The following is a 24676-nucleotide window of genomic DNA, read 5'->3' on the forward strand; positions in this document are numbered from 1 at the left end:
TGATGGCGCTGGAATCATCCTGAATTTAACATAAAATCCTAATCCAAAAGTTCCGTGTCTTTCTCCATGTGGGGTAATGATTCGTAGTTCAGCCTTCTGCAGATGATGATGGTCCAAGAATCAACCCAGATGTAACTCACGATCTTAACCTGTATGTAACCAGATGACGAACGAAATTCTTTAGGGGGACAACAGGGGTGGCGCCCCTAGCGGAAAAGTTTGGCAATGAATAGCCTCATTGCTTTCTGATTAGGTAGAACTGCTCATTAACTAAACGAGGACTGGTGTTGTACCCCCTCCCCCAAAGTTTGCTCACGTCTTTCATTTGTTTACTACAAAACTCCTCCAAACACAAACATGGCGTCCTTAGTAGCAGATTATGGTTCAACATCGAGTTCTAACAGCGAAGGAGAATCTGACACAGAAAATATCAGTAACTCGTACGTTTGTAAATTGTAACATGTTTTTGGCATGTATATTTTGGACATTATATTTTATACACTGTCCAGTGATATGTAGTTGTTAGACATAAAATTAGATTTCACGTTTTGTAAATCTATGCTTTAGCAACAAATTATATCATATTAAGCACATTTTATCATCTTCTAAATTTTAACCAATGTGATGAACTCTTAAGACGATCCTACATTACTGTACATGTAGATGAAATGGAACGTTTAATTTAACACGAGTGTAAATTAAAAGAACAGAAAATATATTTGTATTGGATAGTGTGAACCAAGGTGAAAATAGTGTGAAGATGATTATGAATATAATATATTCACCACTTCTAACATGTATCTTAAAACATATAAATTAGAAATGTCCATAATCGAGCTAATCGTTGAAACTTGACATTTAGGTTGGAGAGGGCAGAAAGATATTTAAATGCATGTATGCCAAATGAGTAGGTTTTTACCATTAGTTGAGAGGAACTTGTAAACCCGCCACCTTCTTTAATCCGGGAATAGTGGCACATGCTAGACATGATAGATTGGCCCTCAGTGTTTTGGATTTGATGCTTGCAACGTTCACGGGTCTTACCACAAGGTAAGACTAGTTTACGTCCTTTTCCTAAGGAATACGTGTCATATATCGTTGGAAAGCTTATTTTAGAAGGAATTCAACAACGTAAATCCCAAAGCGAGGAAAAATATCCTGGAGGAGTAAATCGAGAAAAACCGATGTTGTCCAGATATGCATAATTGAACGTACTGAGGAATTTTTTCGATGATGAAGCACATATTATGGGGTGAAATGAGTGGTAATGGAACCTAACCTAACCTCGTAGGCATACCTCGTCCCCGTGAATGGTTAGTGGGGCTATCGTGAACAGAAAGTGTAAAAAGAAAAAGGGGTACTATTATAATATAAGGGAAACACCTATAAATCATATTTTTTACATTGCTAACGTACTATTTTGGAATGCGGAACATTTCCTAAGGTGAAATAATTCATTTCTAACTAAGATAATGTCTATTTCTTACATTTACGAGTACTTACTGTTACTTGTTATTTCGATTCTGTAACACATTATGGCGGGTGATAGCGTACTGGTTCAGGGCACATTGTGCGAGTGTTTTGTCGATTTATGCAGTGTTGCAACCTCGTTCACCGGAAAATACCTACTTTCATGCCTGGATTTGAAATTATGCTAATACGTCACAAACCATTGACGTTAGCCTCACAAACCAGTGACGTTAGCCCCAAAAACCATTTTCCGTAAGGTTAGGTTAGGCAAGCATAGTTAAAAAAAAAAATACTCGACACGTCATGTTCTAGTGAAAACACTGCGAGGCTGAAACACTGACTATGGGGTTGCGTCATCTTAACACACAGAACATTGTACTCTTGTGGAGAAAGCAAATAGCGGCAGCAGAAACAGTGTGTCGGACAGAGATTTTCGCAGAAAACAACATGTTTTCACATTAAAATGGATCAAAACTAAATTCACGAACTTCCACAACGGTACAGAAAATGATTTCCGTAAGTACTTTCTCCTGTAAATTTGAAGAAATCCGTTTCCCTTATACTATAATGTTACCGAAAAAGGTACTTACCCGAAGAGATGCTGGCTGCCTCACCACGAACGTGCACTGCGAACGGAATGTAGCAATCACCATGCAGATAAGGACGTAAAGTAGAGTAGCCTACCACAATCCTGCGGCAACAACCGTACTTAGTCTTAATGCAAAAGTGGTAACAGTCTGTTATAGGGAAAACACATTTCTTCAATTTTACAGGAGAAAGTACTTACGGAACTGAGTTTCTGTAAACTTTTGAAAGGTCATAGAAGTGTTTTCTCCCCTCGTTCAATTTATTCGGCCGGTAAAACATGTATTTTTCAACATTAATGTCTGCAATGCACAAAAGTTCTTGCCTGCATTACCTTCGCCTACGTGAACCAAATGTTCCGTGCGTTCGATGATGTAACCCCCGGTCAGTATTTCCAACGACGCCATTGTTTTCCCAGAACATGACAATCTTAACTATGTTTCCCTAACCTAACCTTGCCGTGAATGGTTCTTGGGGCTATCCGTGCATGGTGCTTGGGGCTAATAATGGTTTGTGGGGCTATCCGTGCATGGTTCGTGAGGTTCTGGAACCCGGGGAAAAAAATGTGTAACACGAAAGTAAGAATTTTTCGGTTTTGATGGTTTGAAACACTGCATACCCACAGCTGATAGACAACGATAGTCAAGATTTTCCTGCCATATTGTGTGTAACAGAAGCGAAAAAGCAACGAACAATAAATACTCGTAGTGTTAAAGATTACAATTATTTCAGTGAAAAAAGCAAAATCCCACCTTAAATAATGTTTCGCAATGCATAATAGGTAAGTATGAATGTAAAAAAGGCGAAATGGACGAGTGAAATGTGTTTTCCCTATAACAGACTGGTACCGCAAAAGTTTACCCTTATGCTGACTTCCAGACAGTAGCACTGGAACTCCACAAAAATCTGAAGGCTTGCTGGGTATAAAATTTTATTCCCTTTTGAACACAGTCTTTTAGATACACTGTTCACTATACCAACGTTGCTGGCTGGACGAGAACTGAGCCAGAATGCTCCTGTCCTCGCTTATGTAGGCGAAATCGGTGGTGTCGCATGGCACTACGTGATGGAGTGCATGCAGGAAGGTGCACGAGCATAGTTAAAGTAGCGCGACCTCAGATGGCCAACCGGGAAACTACGTCCACTTGACATATTGTTATGCACATAAAAACTTAACTCTGAATATAAATGTATGCTAACCAATGCAATATTCAATTATTTTCACATTTACAATAAAATAAAGAAGCCTCGCAGGACTTGATACTAATTAACACATTGTAGTAACATATGAGTACAATATTCACAAGCCACACAGGACTTGAATTAAAACAAAATAAAACATGAGAAATCTGTAAATATTTGAATACATGTTCAACATAATATTAAAAGACTAGGAAGGTAATATTGTTCATGATAAAAATATCATGTAGGAAAGCCAAGACGAAGATGGAGGGACAACGCTGAGATGGACCTAAAGGAAATCGGTAGAGATGGAAAAGAGTATATAGATCTTGCTCAAGATAGGGACAGGTGGAAGGCCTGTGTTGCTGCATCCATGAACCTTCGGTTTTAAGAAGGCTAGAGAGTTAGCTAGTTAGATAAAAATATCACAGGTTTCAGTATTAAATGTAAGAACCATTTTTTCCACTGGCACACAATTATATTTTTAACAAATGGCCCTAAAAGATTCACGAATTAACAATAATACGAGTACACATAATATTGTTAGAAATGTTGAATACATGAAAACTGTGATAATTATGATAACTCATCTAAGAAAAATGATAGAAAGATGTGGTAAAAAACACTGTTGTCAGTACATTTCAAGCTTTATTTCATGTCCTGTACCTTTTTTCATAACCTCAAATACAAATGTCTGAAGTTTAAGGCCAAAACATCAACTTTGAAGAAAAATCAGAGTTTAGGATTTACTTTAGTAGGTAAGTAATGTTGCATCAGAGCTATAATTTTTTTAGAGCAGACATATATACACATCCAAAGTTTTAGCAGAAAATATTTGAGCTGTGCTACTGGTTTCCTCTTTTAGTTATTGCTCTTTCAAAATGCTTGTTTTTCATTATTTTTTCAAAATTTGAGCCCCTGTATCTCTGGTGGAGGACCTACAATGAGGACGTGCTTACATCCGGCACGGAGACCGCCTTTATGGCAGTGACCCTTCGTTGTCTTGTCTACTTACTAAGGAACTTGTGGTCAAACAACCAATTAGACCTACCGCTGCCTCCCCTCTTTGGCCAGTAACCTTTGAAACTCATCCCCCAAACAGCCAACAGGGAAAGAGGATTTTGTCAAAACAACCGTTCTTCGCCAATTGCCACCGCTTTCTGGCTTGAGTTTACTGTAATATAATTTTGATGTTTACAGCACAAAGAGTACTCTGAGAGATACCTATTCAAGATTGATATTCCATGGATAACAGGGAATTTGGGCAAAGAAAGTAAATTTATGTTATTGGTTACAAATATATATTTACTCATAATGAACTATCATGCAATTAAATTATTTTATTTATTAATTACATCATGCAGATGGCATAGTAAGTCCTTTAGTAGCTATTGTGAATGAAAGGTATGTAAGGCAGGGGTTTGTCTGAACAGGTTAAGACATGTAAGCGGAGACCATTAACAGAAAGCTGCAACTACTCCAGTAGCCAGTCTTGATCCCTTGATTGATCTGAATTGTTCCAAGTGCAGTGAATTTCCGAATTAATGTTTTTGGTGAGACTAGAAAAAAATGTGAGGGTTCCAGGAGAACGTGAAATCTGATATCTGACTTTTTACAAGATATCTTTGTGATTGAGTAAATAAACATCTATCCTAAGAAAATACAAACTACGGTCAATGTCAAGAGAATTAATAACCCCATTTACTGTCATTACCTGAATCCCAAATGGAATTCTTTAGCATGCCACTAGACTTACATCATCATTCAAAATGTAGATCTTACATAGCTGGGAAAGCAAGCAACACCTATGTCTGTGTGGTATTTCTAGTTGTTGAATGTCAGTATCCAGAAAGCCCCTCACAATCTTGGCTACCTGGCTGCACTCCACCCTGACCCAAATGATCCGAAATTCTTTCGGTTCTTGTACGATGCGTGGATAAGAAACAGATGCACAAAGACATTATATACATATTTAATGAATATAATATGGATGTACAATGGACCACACAATAAACACAAAGTACTGTCAATTCGGCTGTAGAATGTGTCTTCACAGCACTCTTGAAACTGCAGACGAGTGTCATGGTTCTTGACACGAAGACTTTCTTGCGACGACTGCTCCCCAACCCCCAAGTGTTTGTGTGGGCTCAGCTCTCGGGATTTCCAGAATTTCATCTGTGTGTGTAAGTTCCTGTTCTTATAGTCTGCGGGAACCTCCCGTAGGCTTTTACCCCCATACATTTCTAACTCACATATTGTAACCGATTTTGACACACCCCTTATAAAAGTTGACCCGCCCTTGCAGGGGTAAAAAGGGCGGCAAGAGACGTTAACGTCTTTTCTGGGGATCGGTTGATGTGCATTGCAGAGAAGACAATCCGAGTCAAGCATTGATACGGTTAGGATCCGTATCGCTTTGGTTATTGGTTTCGCAGGCTGTGAAAAACTGTAATTGAACTAACGGCCATGATCTCTGCCGGAAAGAGAGATAGTGTCTAAAGAACGAACTGTAAGTGAACTAACGGGCATGATCTCGGCCAGAAAGAGAGATAGTGTCTAAAGAATAAACTGTGAGTGAACTATCGGCCTGTGCAGTATCTCTACCAGAACCTGAGAAAAGGTTACTAAAGAAGAGAGGCTACATTTTTATTATAACACCATTAAGCCTTGTTTCCATGATTATGAAAAAATACAAATATGCTGACCAAGGCAGTAATTTTATTTTATTAAAAACATAAACTAAACGTAACGTTTCAACCTTCTAGCAAGGTCGTCATCAGACTCTGTATCAAGTACAAAAGTAACAAGATACACAAAAAGGGCATTATATATACACAAACTTTACTCCCTCCAGACTATTAGAAAGTTGTTAGGAACTTTCTAGCAGGTGGCTTTCACTTTCCAACTGTACTTTCACCTAAAAGGCTAAGCATAATTACTTTCATATATAATGTGAAGAGATATTCATATAGAATATCTCACGCTCTTTTTCCTTCATTTTTCTCCCTTCTCCTCTCCTCTTTCTCTCTTGTCCTTTCCACTCTTTCTAACACTTTCTTCCATTCTTTGTTTAACTTCAGTCCCCCATTCCAGTTCATTGTGTCTTCTTCACTTTTCTTCTCTATTTCCTTGGCTTCCTTCCATTTTCTCACTAGCATTCTCTTCTCCCTTCCTATCTGCATAGCCTCATCCCACTCTATGTCATGTCCTGTTTCTCTCGTGTGTTTAAATATCGCATTTCTCTCTCTCTTAAGTCGTACATCATCCCTATGTTGTTTCAACCTATGTAAGTGAGGTGACAAAAAGAAATTTCATAAAGAATATGGAGGACAGAATAACGAAAATATGCACGAAGGAATGTGAAAAAGAAGGCAAAGTAAATAGCCTATGGAAACAGCTGGAAAATAATGGCTATGAGAAGCAGGATAGACTAGACATAAACAGAAGAAGGAAGAAAAGAGGAAGGGGAGAATTGGAAGAGAAAGAAAAAATAGAGAAGGTTTGGAATAAGGAGTATGGGGAAGACCACGGATAAGATATGAAAAGTGCTTAGAAAAGCGGGCATTAAAACTTACAGGAAGGGAGGAAGAAGCATCTTAGGAATAGCGAGGAATGCTAACAAGAAAAAGGAAAACAGAGAAGAGGAAGAGGAAGGGATTATCTACGAAGTAAAATGTAAAGAATGTCAGAGTGTGTACATAGGAGAAACAAAAAAGAGACTGAAAGATAGGTTGAAACAACATGGGGATGATGTACGACTTAAGAGAGAGAGAAATGCGATATTTAAACACACAAGAGAAACAGGACATGACATAGAGTGGGATGAGGCTAAGCAGATAGGAAGGGAGAAGAGAATGCTAGTGAGAAAATGGAAGGAAGCCAAGGAAATAGAGAAGAAAGGTGAAGAAGACACAATGAACTGGAATGGGGGACTGAAGTTAAACAAAGAATGGAAGAAAGTGTTAGAAAGAGTGGAAAGGACAAGAGAGAAAGAGGAGAGGAGAAGGGAGAAAAATGAAGGAAAAAGAGCGTGAGATATTCTATATGAATATCTCTTCACATTCTATATGAAAGTAATTATTCTTAGCCTTTTAGGTGAAAGTACAGTTGGAAAGTGAAAGCCACCTGCTAGAAAGTTCCTAACAACTTTCTAATAGTCTGGAGGGAGTAAAGTTTGTGTATATATAATGCTCTTTTTGTGTATCTTGTTACTTTTGTACTTGATACAGAGTCTGATGAAGACCTTGCTAGAAGGTTGAAATGTTACGTTTAGTTTGTTTTTAATAAAATAAATTTACTGCCTTGGTCAGCATATTTATATTTTTATTATGAACCAACGACAGGAGGATTAGAAGATTGAAGACGTCCAACTCGTTACCAGCAAGTTTTGTGCTCTCCCCCTAAGTGTTCATCCTTGGTGTTTTTCAGCGTGTTTATCGCCAAGTGAAGTAAATACCTAAGTAGTTACATCGAAGACGTAAGTACTCTGTGTAATAACCTCTAAGAAATAAGTTTGGTCTAATATCTCAACAAATTCACACCGGAAGCTGACTAATCTGTGTATTCCGGAATCGTTTTAAAACCACAGAGGTCAGGTACCTGGGCCTTTAATAAATATTAATCCTGTATTTTGTGGTGTATAAATCCTTAGATTCTTAAATATAAAAATTCACTGCTGGTCTCCTTTTGTGTGATTGACGTTGTTCGACGGCAGAATATAAATTGCTCGAATAAAAGCAAAACCAAAGAAAAAAACGATATAATATTATAATAATCACTTGACACTGAATATGCGCTAAAAAGTGTACACTAGTTGTGATAGCGAGAAAGGGATTCTCTTGTACAAATTGCCTATTTTAATACTTAATGCAATATTTTTACAAAAAAATCAGTGTGAAAACAAACAAAATTTCATTTTTATTGGATATATGACATTTTTTGTTTAAAAGAAAGAAAGATTTATAAGAAAAAGGATGCTAGCACAAGAGGGAGGGAATGTAGCACTTGATAGCTTGAAGCTTCCCACTAATGGCATTCCGATTGCATGTGTTAACGTGTTCGGACAAACCTCTGCCTTACACATCTTTTCATTCATAATAGCTACTAACAGACATACGATGTCATTTGCATGATGTAATTAATAAATGCAATAATTTTAATTGCATGATAGTTCATTAAAAGTAAATATTGTAACCAATGACATAAATTTACCTTTTTGCCAACATTTCCCCTGTTACACGTAGAATATCGATCTAGATTTTTTTTTACAGGTACCTCTCATAGAGTACTTTTTGTGCTGTAAGTATCAAATTTGTTTTAGGGCCTCCACCAGAGATGCAGGGGCTCAAATTTTGAAAAAAAAAAAGTAAATGAAAAACTAACATTTTCAAAGAGCTATAACTAAAAGAGGAAACCAGTGGCAGAGCTCAAATATTTTCTGCCAAAACTTAGAATGTATGTGTTTCCTTTAAAAAAATATATATAGCTCTGATGTGACATTACTTCCCTGCTAAAGAAAACCATAAACTTTGATTTTTCTTCAAATTTGAATATCAGTTTTGGCCTTAAATTTGCATTTGAGATTGTGAAAAAAGGTGCAAGACATAAAATGAACTTTGCCCATCAACTAAACGATTGTTCTGCGAAGCTCCTTCAGAATGTTGGTTTTCCTTTCTTTTCTTCATCAGAGGTGTAGTCAAGGCATGTTTAGAACATGCATCACAATAAGGTTATAAGGACGATGCTGAAGAAGACAGCATGTGCACTTGCAATGATTGATTCACTTTTTTTGAGCATTGGATACAAATGACCCACGCACCTCCTCCCGAAGGTTAACATAAGTTCCAGGTCAGTTATGATTGACTTGTAACATGCTTCTGATGCATAACTAGTATAATTGAGCATATTGAAATGTATTAGTAATTTTATAGGGCTCATTAACGCCAAAATAATTTTGTTCTCTTTTTTTTTTTAGGCCTGGGGATATTTTAAACGAAAAAAGCAAATTTTCACCACTCGTAAACCCTTTCCGAGAAAATTCAGAGGAGCCATCTTCAAAGTTACCTTCTCCAGGTATCACAACTTCAGGTGCTTTGACTGTGAAGAATTCAGTCTTTTCCAACCCATTTGTGGAAGCAGAAAATGCCAAGAAAGCCATACTTGAGAAGCATGTTAAGATGACACCATCCAAAGACGAAACCACGATGATCAACGGCAAACAGATATGTTGGAACTATCGCAAAGGTAGGTGCAGATTTGGGCACAGATGTAAGTATGCCCACGATTCGGACGTTCATCGAACAGACGAAGATGAGGCACTTGCGAATCAACAGGAGCAAGTGGTTCCCGTGACTCCGAGCCCCGATGATGATTCCGTCGAGAAAATAAAAATGGATGCGAAACTGCAGCTTCCGAAGAGAAAGCGGCCAGGGTTAGCACAGGGGTTGGTGCCTGGTAAGAAGGTAATGAAGCTCTACAAGGATCAACAGGTGAAAGAAGTACCTTGGATAATCACATCGAAAACTAACAGATAGAATAATATCTTCAATTGAAACTAGGCCTATGGGTTTAGTTATAGCAATGAGAGATTTTGCTTCTGTCCAGAGGGTTACTGCCAAAATGGAACTATATTCTTTTGTTCCTATCAGCATGTTTCTCCTTCAAGTTCTATGCAATGAATAGCCCCTTGTGTAGTATGTGCATGCAAACAAACCAGTAGGAGTGGATGATTTCATATAAAAATCTGGCTAGTAGAAATTAAGCTAAGGATGCCTGTACTCTCTTATGGTATATACATACATGACTCTTTTTGTATTAGCAATAACATTTGTTCCATACTTGAAATCATTTTTCTAAGTATTATATCTGTACTACTTTGACTTTCATACATTGCAACGATCAGCCTAGATTCGAGGCCTAACCAATACTATTAGACATATATTTCAAATTCTATGAAGACAAATTAATTTATTGAGTATTGTATATACAACATAGCTGTTTTAAATGATGTTAAGTACATTATATATTTTAGTGTAGTTATAGTAGAATATTTTCATAAGTGAAACCAGCCTATATGATGCTTTGGCATTTATTTGAAAAATAGGCCTATAATCGAGTTAATTATACCCCATGTCTGTTCCTCTGTTATATTACATAACAAACGAAATTTATGATTGCCAGCAGTTGGATGAGAGCAGTTGATGATGGACAGACGAAATTGATATAATGCACGTATGTAGTGGAAGAAAATGACAAAATGCTAAGATATTGTGAATATATTTAGTTTTACTTGTTGGAAGTATTTTAAAAAGGAAATTGAAATTTTTCACACAATCTCCCTCTCTCTCTCTCTCTTCTTCACATGGCTCTAGCAGAAAAACTTGTATTTCGTTTGCTTTTAAATTTATGGTGTAATCTACTAGGAAAAAATGGAAAACACGTGGTGATGGCATAAGTGTTTTGTCATTAATTATAAGCATGTGTTGAGACTTTATTTTTTTTAAAAAAATCAATGTCCAGCCAAATCTTGCACTGCTATATGTATTTACATTTTTGGATTCTCTTTGTATTCACTAGAATTTGTATTTGAGAGAGAAAAGTTGTTGAAGGGGGTTCTCAAATATGAATCTATTAATATATGTATGTTATAATTATTAAGGAAATGCATATCTTAAATTGTGGTATGCATAAATTGAATTTGTTGGTGAAAATAGACCTACAAAAGTGTGCCAATAGTGAATATTGGTAGTTTTATTATTCCTTTCTCAAAACAATATGATTCTTTGAACAAGTTTCACAAATGGATTGAGTACAAGTACAAACTTGATTATTTTTATTTGCTACTTTGTTCAGGAATCTAGTGGTATGTTCGAAAGGAATTTTTTTATTATTTAATTTGTGTACACACACACACACACATATTATACACATATACTCACTGCTACTTTGGAAGAGCCAGAAACTTTTCCATGATGTAATTCAAAAAATCTAATTGGTACATAATACCTTGTGCCGTGTTTGTCTAAATGCATATGATCACCTTAATATATTGCTTTTATTTGTGAAGTTGTGAGTGTGCAGAAGGGTTCTTTTGTTTGTATTTTCATCATAATGCATAGAATTTTGTCATTACATCAAGAGAGAGAGAGAAATACATGTAGTAGAGTCAATAATGCCATGAACTGTGACTTCTCTAAATGTGTAATATCTTAGACATTATGTCTTATGCATATCAACCCTTGCAGTAAAATTCTAGCCATCGTTCATTTTTCTCTGAATTGTAGTACATAAAATGCATTTTTCAGGATTGGGCAAAAGGTTTAATTATTAATATTATTGCATTGTACAATTCTTCTTGTATTTTATGGTTGTTACAAGTTAAACACATTTTTTGATATAACATTTTGGGAGAAGACATGCTCCCGTCAGCAGACAATTACAGGGTGTCCGAAAAGTAACTGTGCAGTTGAAATGTTGAAGTGAAGTTTAAAGTTGTACTTACGGCAGTGCAGTTTTCTCTGCAGGAGATGCTGGAGATGGCCTCCTCCGACCTGAAGACATATCTGCACACGATGTTGTATATTGTTAAACACTTTATGGAGGGTTGCTGGAGTTATCTGTCCAATGTGCTGGGTAATGGCTCTCTGCAGCTCCGCCAGTGTGTGTGAGGATTGTTTTTGTACACCCATCCTGTAAGTGAGTCCCAGAGAAAAAAAAAAATGGCGGAGTGAGGTCTGGAGACCTAGCAGGTCAGAGTTCATGGGAGATTATGCGACCACCAAAAAATTCTTCCAACAAATGGAGTGATGTAAACTGGGTACACGTGGCAAATGCAGGCGGCAATATCCATCCTCAGTAACGCCATCTGGGACTCGCATCATCGTACTGGTCTTTCTCACTCTCCCGGTGTCTTTCCCAATTTATCACTTTTTCACACGTTCTTCTTTTATTTTTATTTTCTCACCACACTGCACAGTTACTTTTCGGACATGCTGTATTTGTAGTTTCATAGAATAGAATAAATTTATCAGTTTACTATTGATCTTGTTTTCCAGTTACAAACATGTTATTGTTAATTTCATTTTACAATGTATGTGACATTGTTTTTGAGTCATAGAATACTTCTCTCATGTAGCGGTTTTCACATGAAGATATTTCCACCATAGATTTTCTGTTCATTAATTATTGGCTCTACCTGGTATAAGTAGTATTTGTACGTTTTTAATTATGAAGAAAATAACTTTTTATGCATAATTATAACTATTTCTCTGTACATCATGTAAGTTTGGTAAGTGCAGGCAAAACAGAAATAATTGTACAGTTGCAAGAGCAGAAATTGCGACTATCCAAATGTGCCAATATAAATTTGATGTAGATCTATATAATGTGTGTGTGCATTGATTCCATCTTTTTGACATAAGAAAATGCTTCCATCAGCTGTCAAAAAATTATGCCTTTTTTAGGTTGCAAGTTCATAATTTGAATGGAAAAATTTTCACATCACGATATTATTTAAACTGAAACACAATAGTTTATTTGTGTTCTTGATTGTTCTGTCTTCTTCCACTTCCATGCAAACATAATCAGTAATTAATTAAATCAGTGTATTCCTATCAGTAAATAAACTTGCAACATGTGCTATTCACTGAACCAAGAAACACTAATCTAGTGTATATACTGAAATTTGCTTCGTAATGAATAATTATAATGCTTAAATAACATTTGTACAGAATGGTCACAATGCTGTGAAATAGAAGTACGGTAAAACCTCTTTAATGCGGACTAATGGGGGGGGGGGGGTAATTTGACCAGTTTAACGAAAGTCCGGATTAACTGAAATAACCTAAAAGAACAGTAGAAAGTGCATTGAAACTCCGTTTATAGCAACAAAACACGTTTATTATGGTGTATTGAAAGGGCATAGGCCTAAATACACTATACAGTACAGTACCAAGTTTGCGGAAACAGAATTTCATCAGTGGTTGACTGCCTTTTCTTTGGGAAGATCTCTTGTTGACTTCTAGCCACATTGAAAACCTTGCATTTTGTATTTTTTTTTTGGGGCCTTTTGCCTGTCTGGATTAATGAGGTTTTACTCTACCTAGTTTTCCTAATATTTTTATTCTATATCAAAGGTGACATATTTCAATAGTGTAACTGTTCAATACCAAAAAATGCCCTGTAGTGTTAACAGATATATTAAGCCTAATAGCTGTCTCGTATTGAAGGTTTTTTTTTTTAATACAGAGTAGCACATAAGTCAGTTGACAAAAATGTACAGGCGAGTGCCAACTACCTCATTGGCCACTCTGTAGAATTGTTTATACTTTTCGACCTTTTTCTTCAATATTGATTACATGTACAACTACAAGATTAAAAATTGAGAGTAATTTTATTGGGAAGCAAATGATGAATGAATGATATTATGTCCATAAAATTCTTAAATCCAGTGCTTGTGTAGTGCTAAGTGTTCCCTTGTAAAGCAAGACCAGGTTCAGCCAAATATAAAGAAGGGTACTTACTGAAACTAGTTTCCAGTTCAGTTTTTAAACTCTACGTTTTGCCTTTTTGAGATTACCAGTGCATGTAAAATAGTATTGATTGATTGATTTGGTGTTTTAAGTCCACTTTATGCACATTAAGGCTAATCGGAACTGGGCCTACAGTTTTAAAGTGGGATCTGAACCACTATGTACCTCCACCGGGCATCAAACCCGGGATCCCTTGACATGTAAAATAGTATTTTCAGGCCTATTAACCATAGCATCTATTTTTTTATGGTGCTTTTTCACAATTGAGCCCTCACTAAATTCATTTTACTGTAACCCATGTCTCTGTGATGAGCTCAGTATGCTGAAAAACCATTGATATTTCTTCATATTTTAATTCCTGGTTCTGTTTCATCAATCAATTTATTCATCATCATTGTCATTAACCTGTAGACATGAAAGCTGTGTGAAATAATCGAAAGAAACAGAAACTGAAGGTCTATTTTATGTGCACAGAACAACGTAATTGATTTCTTGTTTCTTTGTCAGGTAGATCTTAACGTTTAACGGTTATTTTAAAACTCTTTCAAACTTCATTTCACCTCATCCGCTTTAAGATTTTAATATGTATTTCCGATATATTTATTAGTACTAGTTTTCTTTCATTTATAATGACGAAGTTTGAGCAAGGAAACTGGTAACTAGTTGCTCGGTTGTGTTTCTTTAAGTATATGTATTTGTAAACAAACAGCTGTATATAGTGTAGATCAAATCAATTCTAGATCACCATATTTCAAAATATGAAAAATCACATTTCATGTCATCATTGTAGTTGCGGAAAATGGTGAATAATTTTAACTACACAAGCGATTGGTACTTTAATTATGCATGGAAAATATAAAATTTCAGTTTCTTGGACATTTTTGCAAAACTTGCCATTGAATAATTAAGTACATATTATCATCAGACAAAAGGAAATGCGAATACTCTCAAACTGCTACCAATTTCTCAGTAAAATTGTTTCCAATTTAGAGTTCTGACTAGAATTGACATATTTGAGGAAACACACATTAATAGTTTCAAAACAATGAAATATTGCCGTTATAACATGTAAATAGTTAATCTACAACATCTGGCTGCCATGGGTACTCTACATAGTCATTATCATCCATGTACAATATTTGTTCAGTATTTGTTATAAGTTTTCCATGAATTATGCCAAAGAAATTATTAGGCCTATGTATATTTTTCATGCATTGTAATTTAATATTATTTTTTCTTAATATATTATAGGAAAGGTGGGTAATCACTATTTCTTTTCATGCTGTATAATTTGTAAATCTTTCTATTCTAAGAGATGATTCAATTGTCATTTCTTTAAGGCATGTGTTATGTGAAAATTCAGATAGCTCGTTCTACTAATATTTATATAAGCATGTACATTTGAATATAGAATTTCATTCCTCTGAATGACATAATCAACTACTATAATTGCATGTAAATAGTTTATTTAAGGTTTCTGTTCTTTCTTGATTGAGGTGCATATAGATTCATCGAGCACCTTATAATATATATATATATACACCTTTATGATAGTTGTAGATCAGTATGTACTTAACGTTTTCTATAAGAAGTTTAGATTAGGTTACATTAATGCACTATTTATCATGTGCACTGTATGTATGTGGTTATTCACATCGCACAAAATATGTGTTATATACATTTGATTTTTTCTGCCTAGCCTTTGACATAGTCTTGTGCAATTCTGGAATGGCAATGGCCTGTTTAATTTCTACAGTCAGCCAGTTTCAGCAGAAACTACTTGTAACATGTATCTTTGAAGAAAAAATGCTGGTGTTTTAAATTCTGCTTAGAAATCCAAGAGAATCTTGTCTAGTTCTCCAGAATGCGATCCATTGAAGTGTAGACCGCTGCGTTTGTGTTTGCGCTATCGGCAACCGAGGCACCTGCGGCCATTTGTCCACATTGTAGAGTGTCGATGAAGCAATTGTTTCCGCAATTATTTTAAAAAGTGATTTACTTACCAGATTTATAAAAGGAAGTGTTCAAACTAGTCGCCTTCAACGTGCACGCATTTTTGATACATCTTTATTAAGGCACCCACCAACATAAGCTGGCAGGGGGGGGGGGGTAGAAACCGGTTTTTACATAGGTCCTGAAAGTAGACATGAGAACTGAAACGTAACATCCACCGAGAAATTTCCAACATTAATCAACGGGAACTGCAGTGAGTTATGGGTAACTTCATCAAGAGGTGACAAAAACGTGTGGACAACGAAGGTTGCAAGTTTCAGCACCTTCTTTCATAAATTGATAAGTAAATAAATCACTCTTTAAACTAGTTACGGAAACTTGCGCACTTGATTCACGGACAGTCTAGTGCCGACATATGATCGTGAGCGCCTCACTTGCTGATAGCGCAAACACGGACACAGTGGTCTACACTTCAATGGATTGCTCTGTATAATAGAAAATGGGTTTGCAGCTCCGTGAAGCTATCACAAGTATCTAGGCAATAGCAAAAGTGAGCCACACAAAGATTGTTCTAGTTTTTAAAAGTAAATGATATGGAGTAACAACCCACTGAGAGCCAAGACCTGCCAAGCAGCTGTTTATTGGTTGATATGTCGTCAGCTCATGGATTTTCATGCCAATTGTTACGCAGCCTTCCTAGATTTATTTTTCATTTACATTATTAGCATTTTGTTAAACATGAATTTCTGAAGAAAGAAAATCTTCATTGAGCAGGCCTAGGTCCAGTGAATCCTTATCAGCTTGAATAACTCTTAGTAACGAAAGCTTTGAAGATGGTGATGTGTAAAAGAACTAACGATGTTTTGGCCTATACACCTCTCTGTTTACACAAACGAATCTATGCCAAAGATCAATACCTCATTTATTTCTACAAAGCATTGGCCTATTGATTCATTAATTTTGACATACTGTGATTTCACAGTTCTTTAATATAGGGTAACTTAAGAGTTATTTGTGAATGGAATAGCTGTTGGTCTTACTTTTGTACACAATGAGAGTAAGAACTTGCCCATTTGTCAGTGGCATTATAAATTGATGTTGCATAAAATTAGGATATTTGTTGCCTTTCTAATGAGTTTAAGAAACACCATATTTACGGTAAAGTCAATGGTGGAGATGATAATAGTGAAATTGCCCGTCACTATTTTCATTTTTTTTTTATTCCACATCCTGCGTTGTTTTAAGGAATGGAATTCTGTTGATAGCAAAGCATGTGCTGTCCTCTGTTTAATTGGCATTTTGATTTCAATACATGATGATCACAGTGTGGAGAACAGGCTGAATGTGAATGGTTGTAAACAAGTTATTTCTTTTGCTGCTGGGTGTACAATGAGAAAGTAGAGATAGAATATAGGGTTTGGTATTGCTGAAAAACAACAAATAAGCTCATTGTGAAGGATAAGATTTATTTTTAAGTCCACTTTATGTGCAATTGGTTCATTGGTACTGCACCTACAGTTGAGGTGAAACCAACCGAAATATGACCTAAACTGGAAATTCCTGATTACAAGGTTAATTGTTGATTTAATCTTGCATCACGTGCAGAAGTATATTTCTTACCTTAAAAATGTCTAAACGTTGAAAAGAAAAGAAAATACCATATTTACTAATGTATAATGCACACTTTTTTTTAAAAAAAATTGCCCCCCAAAAACTGTGGTGCGTATGCATGGAATACGTTGGACAGCCAACATTAACACCACACATCTTTTCACTGTGTATAACATGTATATATCAAGAGCCGCAAATACAAATTACCAGGTTGGATTTTTTTAGTAATAGTTGAAAAAAAAAAAACACTGTTAAAAGTGAAATGGCCATTTCCTATGGTTTTTCACTTTATAGCGGAACATTTTGCGACACCGTTCTGGCAGAATTCGAACATGCACCTTCCGTCACATGGAATGTGTATAACATGGTATTTCTTGGGTGAGAAGAAATATAAAGTAACTTCCTGAGTGCTGCAAATCCACAATATAATTTTGATCTCGCATTTCTCTGCTAAAGAATGAACAAGGTGGTTACAGAAGTGAAAGCTGTGGGATGCTAAACACAGTGAAGGGAGGGAGGAGGTAGGTAGCGTGGGTTGGTGACTCATTGTATACACAAGACAGTATTCTCCTCTTGGTCCACATAGCAACAGGTGACTCATTGAATAAGTATGATATCATTCACTCTCAATCGGCATAGCAACAGCTTTACGACCTATAACTAAGAAAGCCATTTCTTTGAACCTGAATTGTACTGTGCATTATACCCGAGATATAATTGTTTGTTGTTTTTCCCCACTAAAAATCAGGGGCTCATTATACATGCACATGCATTATACACACGTAAATATGGTAATCCTGCACAGACGCATTGCACACTAGATTCTTTTGCAATGTGTTTGTAAAGTGTTTTAGGTAAGAAAAAAAGGGTTTATTGTATTAACCACTTCTCCTGTGAAAAGTATGTGGTTAATTGTTAGTGCATCCTTACGCGAGCACGTTTATATACATAGTCATTAAAAAATAATTTTAATTTACATGTATTCTTTTGTATTATACCAGGACTATAAGAAAACTGCTCAGAAACTCTTAATCATAATGAAATGATTCAAGTGTTAGAATGATTCATTTTATTTTGTAGGTTTCTGTGGGTTCCATTTGTCACATGGTAGACCTTGATATCATTTCAAGTTGACACCATCTCTGACATTGACAATGACATAACTTACGACAGAATCATTTCAATGTTTCAACAGTTTTTGAGTAGTTTGTTTTGTAATCCCAATGTTCTTTGTTTGATGACCCTGTATGTACATTAGCCAGGAAGAGCTCTAAATTTACAGAACGTAAAGACTAACTTCCAATACATTTTGCCACTTTGCTAATGAATGCAGTTTTCATGGAAGTTGTATGCAGGCTGAGGTCGCAGACATCTGATGCTTGCACATTTCTCCAAGGTTGGCAACAATGAATTGTCAAAATGAAGTAAACTGACACAATTGGAGTCTGCAAATGGGCCTAATGATGATTTTACTCTTGGCAGACAATTATTTTGCTCCTATTTATGAGAATATCATTGAAAGAGAACTGCGTGTGATAACAAGACACCAATCTCTTTCACGGTAAAAATATTGGTAGTTTTAATTCTCAAGTGTACATTTTCCATATCGAGTGGTGCTTTTTAATACTAGCTAACTTGTGGAAAAATGAAGGGGGAGAGAGTATCTGGACACTTTTTCTTTGTGGTAATTAATTGATTCCCACATACTCATCTGTTAATATTTATGGGAAGCATATTATCAGAAAATTGGAAAGCTGTCTTCGCTTTTCTCTTGTTTGTGAGCATTGAGCGAAAAGAACTGTCCAATTAATAAATAAAAAATAAGATAGAAAATCTCTGTAATTGGGATTAGATCGATGCTAACAGTGGTAAATTTCTTCCCTCAGTATGGCAGGGATTATCAAATTCGAATTGTATGCATAATAAGGGAGATTGATTAATTCCATGGGAAAAATGCACTTTGAGATTAAGTAAGTCATTCTAAGAGAAAAACTTTGGCGGTTGGAATTAATAGCTTGTAGTGAAATATTTATATCGTAAAATGTGCTGGAATAAAAAAAGGGAGGTTAGAGTAGCACATGCCCCCACCAATTCTTGCTACAGACGCTACGGTACATTGACTTACTCTCTTAGTCGTATTGACTACATAATGGGAAATTTTAAACCTCTGGAGGAAGACAACTTTTTTACCTGCCAGACTTCCACTGTGTTTCAGTTTTTGAAAAAACAAACAAAAGTTATTTTGGTGGAATTAATTGAGAGGATTTAGCATGGTTAGAGTGAAAATAAATTAATTGAAAGGATCTTCTGTATTCAGATGATAAAATGAATAGAAATCTTTTTTTCGCTAAAAAAAACAACTGGATTTAAGTGGGGTATCACTTTATCATTCGTAAATGAAAAAGCTTTGTCCCTGGGTATTTGTGGTAACCCTATAAATTAAATCGATTAGCATAGTGTGCTCATGGTTTCTCGATACTCCAGAGAAAAAGTGAATGAAATTCAAAGTGAGACGATAACATATAAAGTTTCAGAATGATACGTGCAAAAAAATGATCACACTTCAAAGTATTGGTGAAACATTCCACATTCTCTGTAGAAGTCCTCCCCTTATGGCCGTCACCACAAATATGCAAGTATTAAAAAGCATCTTGAAAGAAGTATAGGAGGAGAGGGAATTTTGAAATTGACATTTGTGAATTGTGATGTTATTTCCATATTGTTGTATCATACTTGTGTATAAATAATGCATTGTCCGCAGTGAAGAGAAAATTACATTATGTACTGTATATGTAAAATAACCTATAACATGATGTATTATAGTTTTCTTGGCCTCCCCTCAGTTGGAGTAATATTGCACAAAAGTTTATGTAGATGCTGTCAGATTTCATAGAAATTTCTTCCCTCAGTTACATTGTGAAAATTTTTATGTATTTACTGTACAAATATTGTAATATATTTTCATATGCTGTTGTTTTTAATAAATATCTATGTATACAATTGTTACAGTATCACAAGAACTGGTATTTATATACATTGGTCTTACATTGTAGTGAAATGTTCCTTTAAGCTTTGTGGTATGCTGCAAATTTCAAAAGTTGTAACTTGTGTTTGTGGCTCTTAGTGTTTTATTGTGTGCCAGCTGGTGTTGAAATCTGATTGGATACACAACTCCTCATAGTGCAATCTGTTACTTCAGTGTTTTTAACTTAGCCCTGTGGTTCCCAAAGTGTGTGTCGTGAAATGTTCCAATATTTTCACTAGTTTTAGTACTTTTTACATATCAAATGTTTTGAATTTGAAATGGGTGTTTATTTTTTAACTTAAGGCAAGCAAACTAACCACCCTGAGCATTGCAAGTGTTAAATAGGCCTACATTCTGACCTGGGCACCGCAGCAAAATCTTCAAACAGTAAGGGCACCGTGAAACGAAAAAGTGTGGGAACCACTGACTTGGTGCATTATCCATGTTGGTTTGATTGTGCTGTAGTCCAATATTTGACGAAACCAAATTTTATCTAGTTTTGTTGTATGCATATAACCTCAAACATTTTTTGTTACCTTTGTGTTAGACAATTTGACATGCCTGATGCCTAAGTGGAGAAACGAAACCAAAAATTATATTTTAATTACTGCAATTTAATGTTAACTTTAATGAATACTTGGGATATCTTTTTAACCAAGCAGCCTATTTTCACATACTAGACATATAGAAGCAAGTGTATTTGCAGTGCATGTACTCTGATAAATTGTTGTAATGATTTGTTGCATCATATATCTAATAATACCATAAGCTTGATGGCAAGGGTGGAAGTAGGCATATGCCTATAAATATGAAAATGAAATTATTTCTGTACTTGTGAAAATTTTCCCGTGAAAATTTTCTCCTTCCTACCTATCACGCTGTAATTTATTAAGCCAACTGGGACAATTTTCAGATTTTTTGCAAGTTAAAACCCACACATTACTTACTTCCTTGAAAAGAAAAAGAATGAAAAAAATGCACCTTTGAGCAGTGGCATGCCCAGAGACAGTTTGTGTGGAAGTGTTGCCTTTCTGCCACTTTTGGCTAATCACGAAGATGAAGATAAATGGTGATGAAAGGACACACAGAAATATCCATATCCACCTGTCATGTGAGAACCAGAGGAACGTAAGTCCAAAATGCAGTGTTCGGTTGTAGTTTAACGACATATTCCTAGGAATACATTATTTCCTCTCTTGTAAATTTAATAGATTTTGGAGTTGTTTGCACACAACTAGGAATTGTCCACTGTTATGTACGTTCAGTGAGTTGAAACATTTTAGGATTTCAAAGGGAAGATACGTCCTTATATAAGCAGAATTTCTGACCCATTCTTTCCAGGCTTATTTGAATTCTTGATGGCCTAGTGGATGAGGCAATTGCCTAATCAATTATTCCAGATGGGCTAGTGATTTCATGGTTCGGATCGACAATAAACAATAGGCCCAGTCCATTTACATTCAGCTTGTATGGACCGGAGGTATCTAACAAACAAACATCTTCAGATTGTAAAAAAAAAATTCTGCGCTTTTCGGGATTTACATTTGCAGAAGACAAGAACATAGCAAATTAAATTTTTCAATGGACTAGGAAAATCAATATAAACAACTTTTATATAAAGTTCAGTTTGACATTCATTTAAAATTGGTGCCTTTTCCTTTTCCAGACTTCCTGCTCTTACACCAGAATTCAGAATGTATAAATAGTGTATCCTTTGCAGTGTTGCTACAGTATCCTTCACTAAAAGTTCATTTTTAACCTATTGATATTTGGATGTCCCAATTCTTCCTATTATAAATTTCCATAATTATGTGCAACATGAAAACTGGCTACTTACAATACAAATGTATCGATCTTCTTCTTCCAGATGCAACAATTTGCATTACAAAGACATGCTCAAAATGTGTTCCTTCAGTGTTACACAATTTATAAACTAAATATTATGTGTGAAACAGGTATTAGGTGATAAAATGTTCTTTTCTTAGACATGTTATGTATACTACAATTTAGGATTATTTCTGAGGATTGTGCAAATATTATTCTATTATTATATTATGGAAAGTTTAGCTTTAGCATTTATGCAAATTATATAAAAATAACATTTCCCTTTCCTCATTTTTGTACTCTGAATGAATCAAAATAATGTTAATTATGTAAGTCCACATAGATAAATCCCCTGATGTGCATGAAGCTATAGACTAATAGCTAGTTAAGCCCAAGAATTATATATTGACTGGCCTCAAAATCTTTCATGAAAGGCCAACATTTTTTATAAATGTAATCATTGTGTCCTCTTGTTACTAGGGATGGGCAGATTAACTGGTATTCTTCTCTTGTCAAAATCTGTCATCTATAAGTATCAGTCTATCAGTAAAATTGCACATTTCTGCTAGTTTATTTTTATGTACAGGGTGAGTCAGAAATATGGGTATATGTTTGAGGTAAATATAGTGTGTTATTGTACAATGTAGAGAGAAATAGTGAATGGTATATTAAACTTGAAACTTCATTTCAGATAAGTGTCACCTGCCCGAGCTTACGTCATTATCCAAGATGGTGTTGAACATGCAGCAGCAAGTTACAGTTGCAGTGTGGGAAATTGCATACCAGAATGATCGTGTGGGCCGTATGCTCAACAATGAACTTAAAATAAACAACAATTTGATGTAAGCAGTAATTTTCTCCACTTTCCCACAGTTGACACCAACGTAAAGTTAAAATCACGTCTCATCAGTCTCACGATCATTCTGGTATAGATTTGCCAACACTGCAACTCTAACTTGGTGCTGCATATTCAGCACCATCTTGGATAATGACGTAAGCTCGGGCACGTGACACTTATCTGAAATTAAAAAATGCAGTTTCAAGTTTAATATACCATTCACTATTTCCCTCTACATTGTACAGTGACACACTACATTTGCATCAAACATGTAGCCATATTTCTGACTTGCCCTGTATATACAGATGTAATTCATGTACTTTATATTTGTAAAGAAAGTTTCTAAATGCACAGTTTCTTTTCTGCAAGTTAAAAATTCACTGTAGTCACTTGAATTAAGGAGGTGAATGAATTTTCAGCCACATATTTCAGACATGATTTCAGAATGGAGGTCATTTGATTGCATCTGAATTGAAAGTGAGTGGCCACACTTTCCAGATTATAAACTGGTCACAAACAATTTGTAGCACTCGACATTATTTTCCCATACTTTTCTCAACCTGGAAATGATAATGATATGAATAATAACTATTGCATTATTGTATAAAAACATTACAACTGCCTTGCCAGAGTTTGGATAACTTAACTGTGTGTTTACCCTCCAAATACTAGAAGCACATCAATTTTATACAAGTAATATAAGAAATGCAGTAGGTTATTCTTGAAAACTTGTTTGCTAGTTCAAACGTACATAAAAATGTAGTATTTTCCAATCAAAAATCTGCTGCCATTGCTGATCCAGGACATGACTGAGAACAGGAAAAATTGACCATAACCATTCCGGTGCTGATTTTGGAACATCACCAGATTTCCTGATCATAACTGATCAGCTGCACTGTCAGAGATGATTTTTTTAGCACTCAACATATATTTTCAGAGATATTTTTTAACCTAGAAACATGGGCATCGCCACCATTCTTTTAAAGTAGTCAGGTTGTAGATACAAATTGATTATACAATATTGTCAATTGCATTCATTATAAACTATTAGCCGGCATCTGTGGCCAGTGGTTAGCACATTTTGTGAGTGTCGATTCATCAATTTGATCACTCATCGCCATCTTCACGATTAGCCAAAGGGGCAGAAAAGTGAAGTAAAATAAACCAAATCTATCAATTATAAAAAAATATATTCTTGGGGAAACTAGTTTGCTCAAAACACCAGATGACTGGTACAATAGGAAAGCTTCAAGACTTACTGTTGTACAAATTATCGACCAGGTGAGTTGTGGAAAGGATGCTAAGCTTTTGAGAGTTAATGAATGTCACTCTCATCTTCAGGGTACAACACCACCTCTACCCTGAAGATGAGATCCCTCGAAAGGTTGGAACCCCTTCCACAACTCACCTGGTCAGTATCCCGAGAGAATCTTTTCATCATGGTACAACAGTGTTTTTTTTTTCCCTCCCTGCTTTCATGTCATTAATACATTGTCATTTCCATATTTTGTTATACATTTTACTCTTCTCAGTTCAAAAATATCTTTGGAAATTGGTTGTAAATTTTGGCTGTGACTTCACGTTTCCCGAACCATCTGTGAAATGTGTGGCCTGATCTTGAACCAATCAAGAACTTCATGGAAACTGCAATTTATCGAT

General features: G+C 35.6%; 1 protein-coding gene across 1 annotated transcript; it reads left to right on the forward strand.

Annotated features, from left to right (window-relative positions):
- Positions 1-340: 340 nt before the first annotated feature.
- Positions 341-13026, forward strand: LOC145990018 (uncharacterized). Its single transcript, XM_083125619.1, has 2 exons — positions 341-440; positions 9212-13026. Exons 1-2 carry the CDS (start codon positions 358-360, stop codon positions 9768-9770), a joined length of 642 nt encoding a protein of 213 aa, XP_082981745.1. The 5' UTR covers positions 341-357; the 3' UTR covers positions 9771-13026.
- Positions 13027-24676: the final 11650 nt, after the last annotated feature.

Source organism: Lepisma saccharinum, chromosome 7 (genome assembly GCF_977018435.1).
Source record: "Lepisma saccharinum chromosome 7, izLepSacc3.1, whole genome shotgun sequence".
NCBI lineage: Eukaryota > Metazoa > Arthropoda > Insecta > Zygentoma > Lepismatidae > Lepisma > Lepisma saccharinum.

Excerpts from the sequence above, each read along its gene's own strand:
- LOC145990018 (XM_083125619.1), top strand. The coding sequence starts at position 358 with ATGGCGTCCTTAGTAGCAGATTATGGTTCAACATCGAGTTCTAACAGC. Across the intron at positions 441-9,211 it reads ACAGAAAATATCAGTAACTC|GCCTGGGGATATTTTAAACG; the intron begins GTACGTTTGTAA and ends TTTTTTTTTTAG.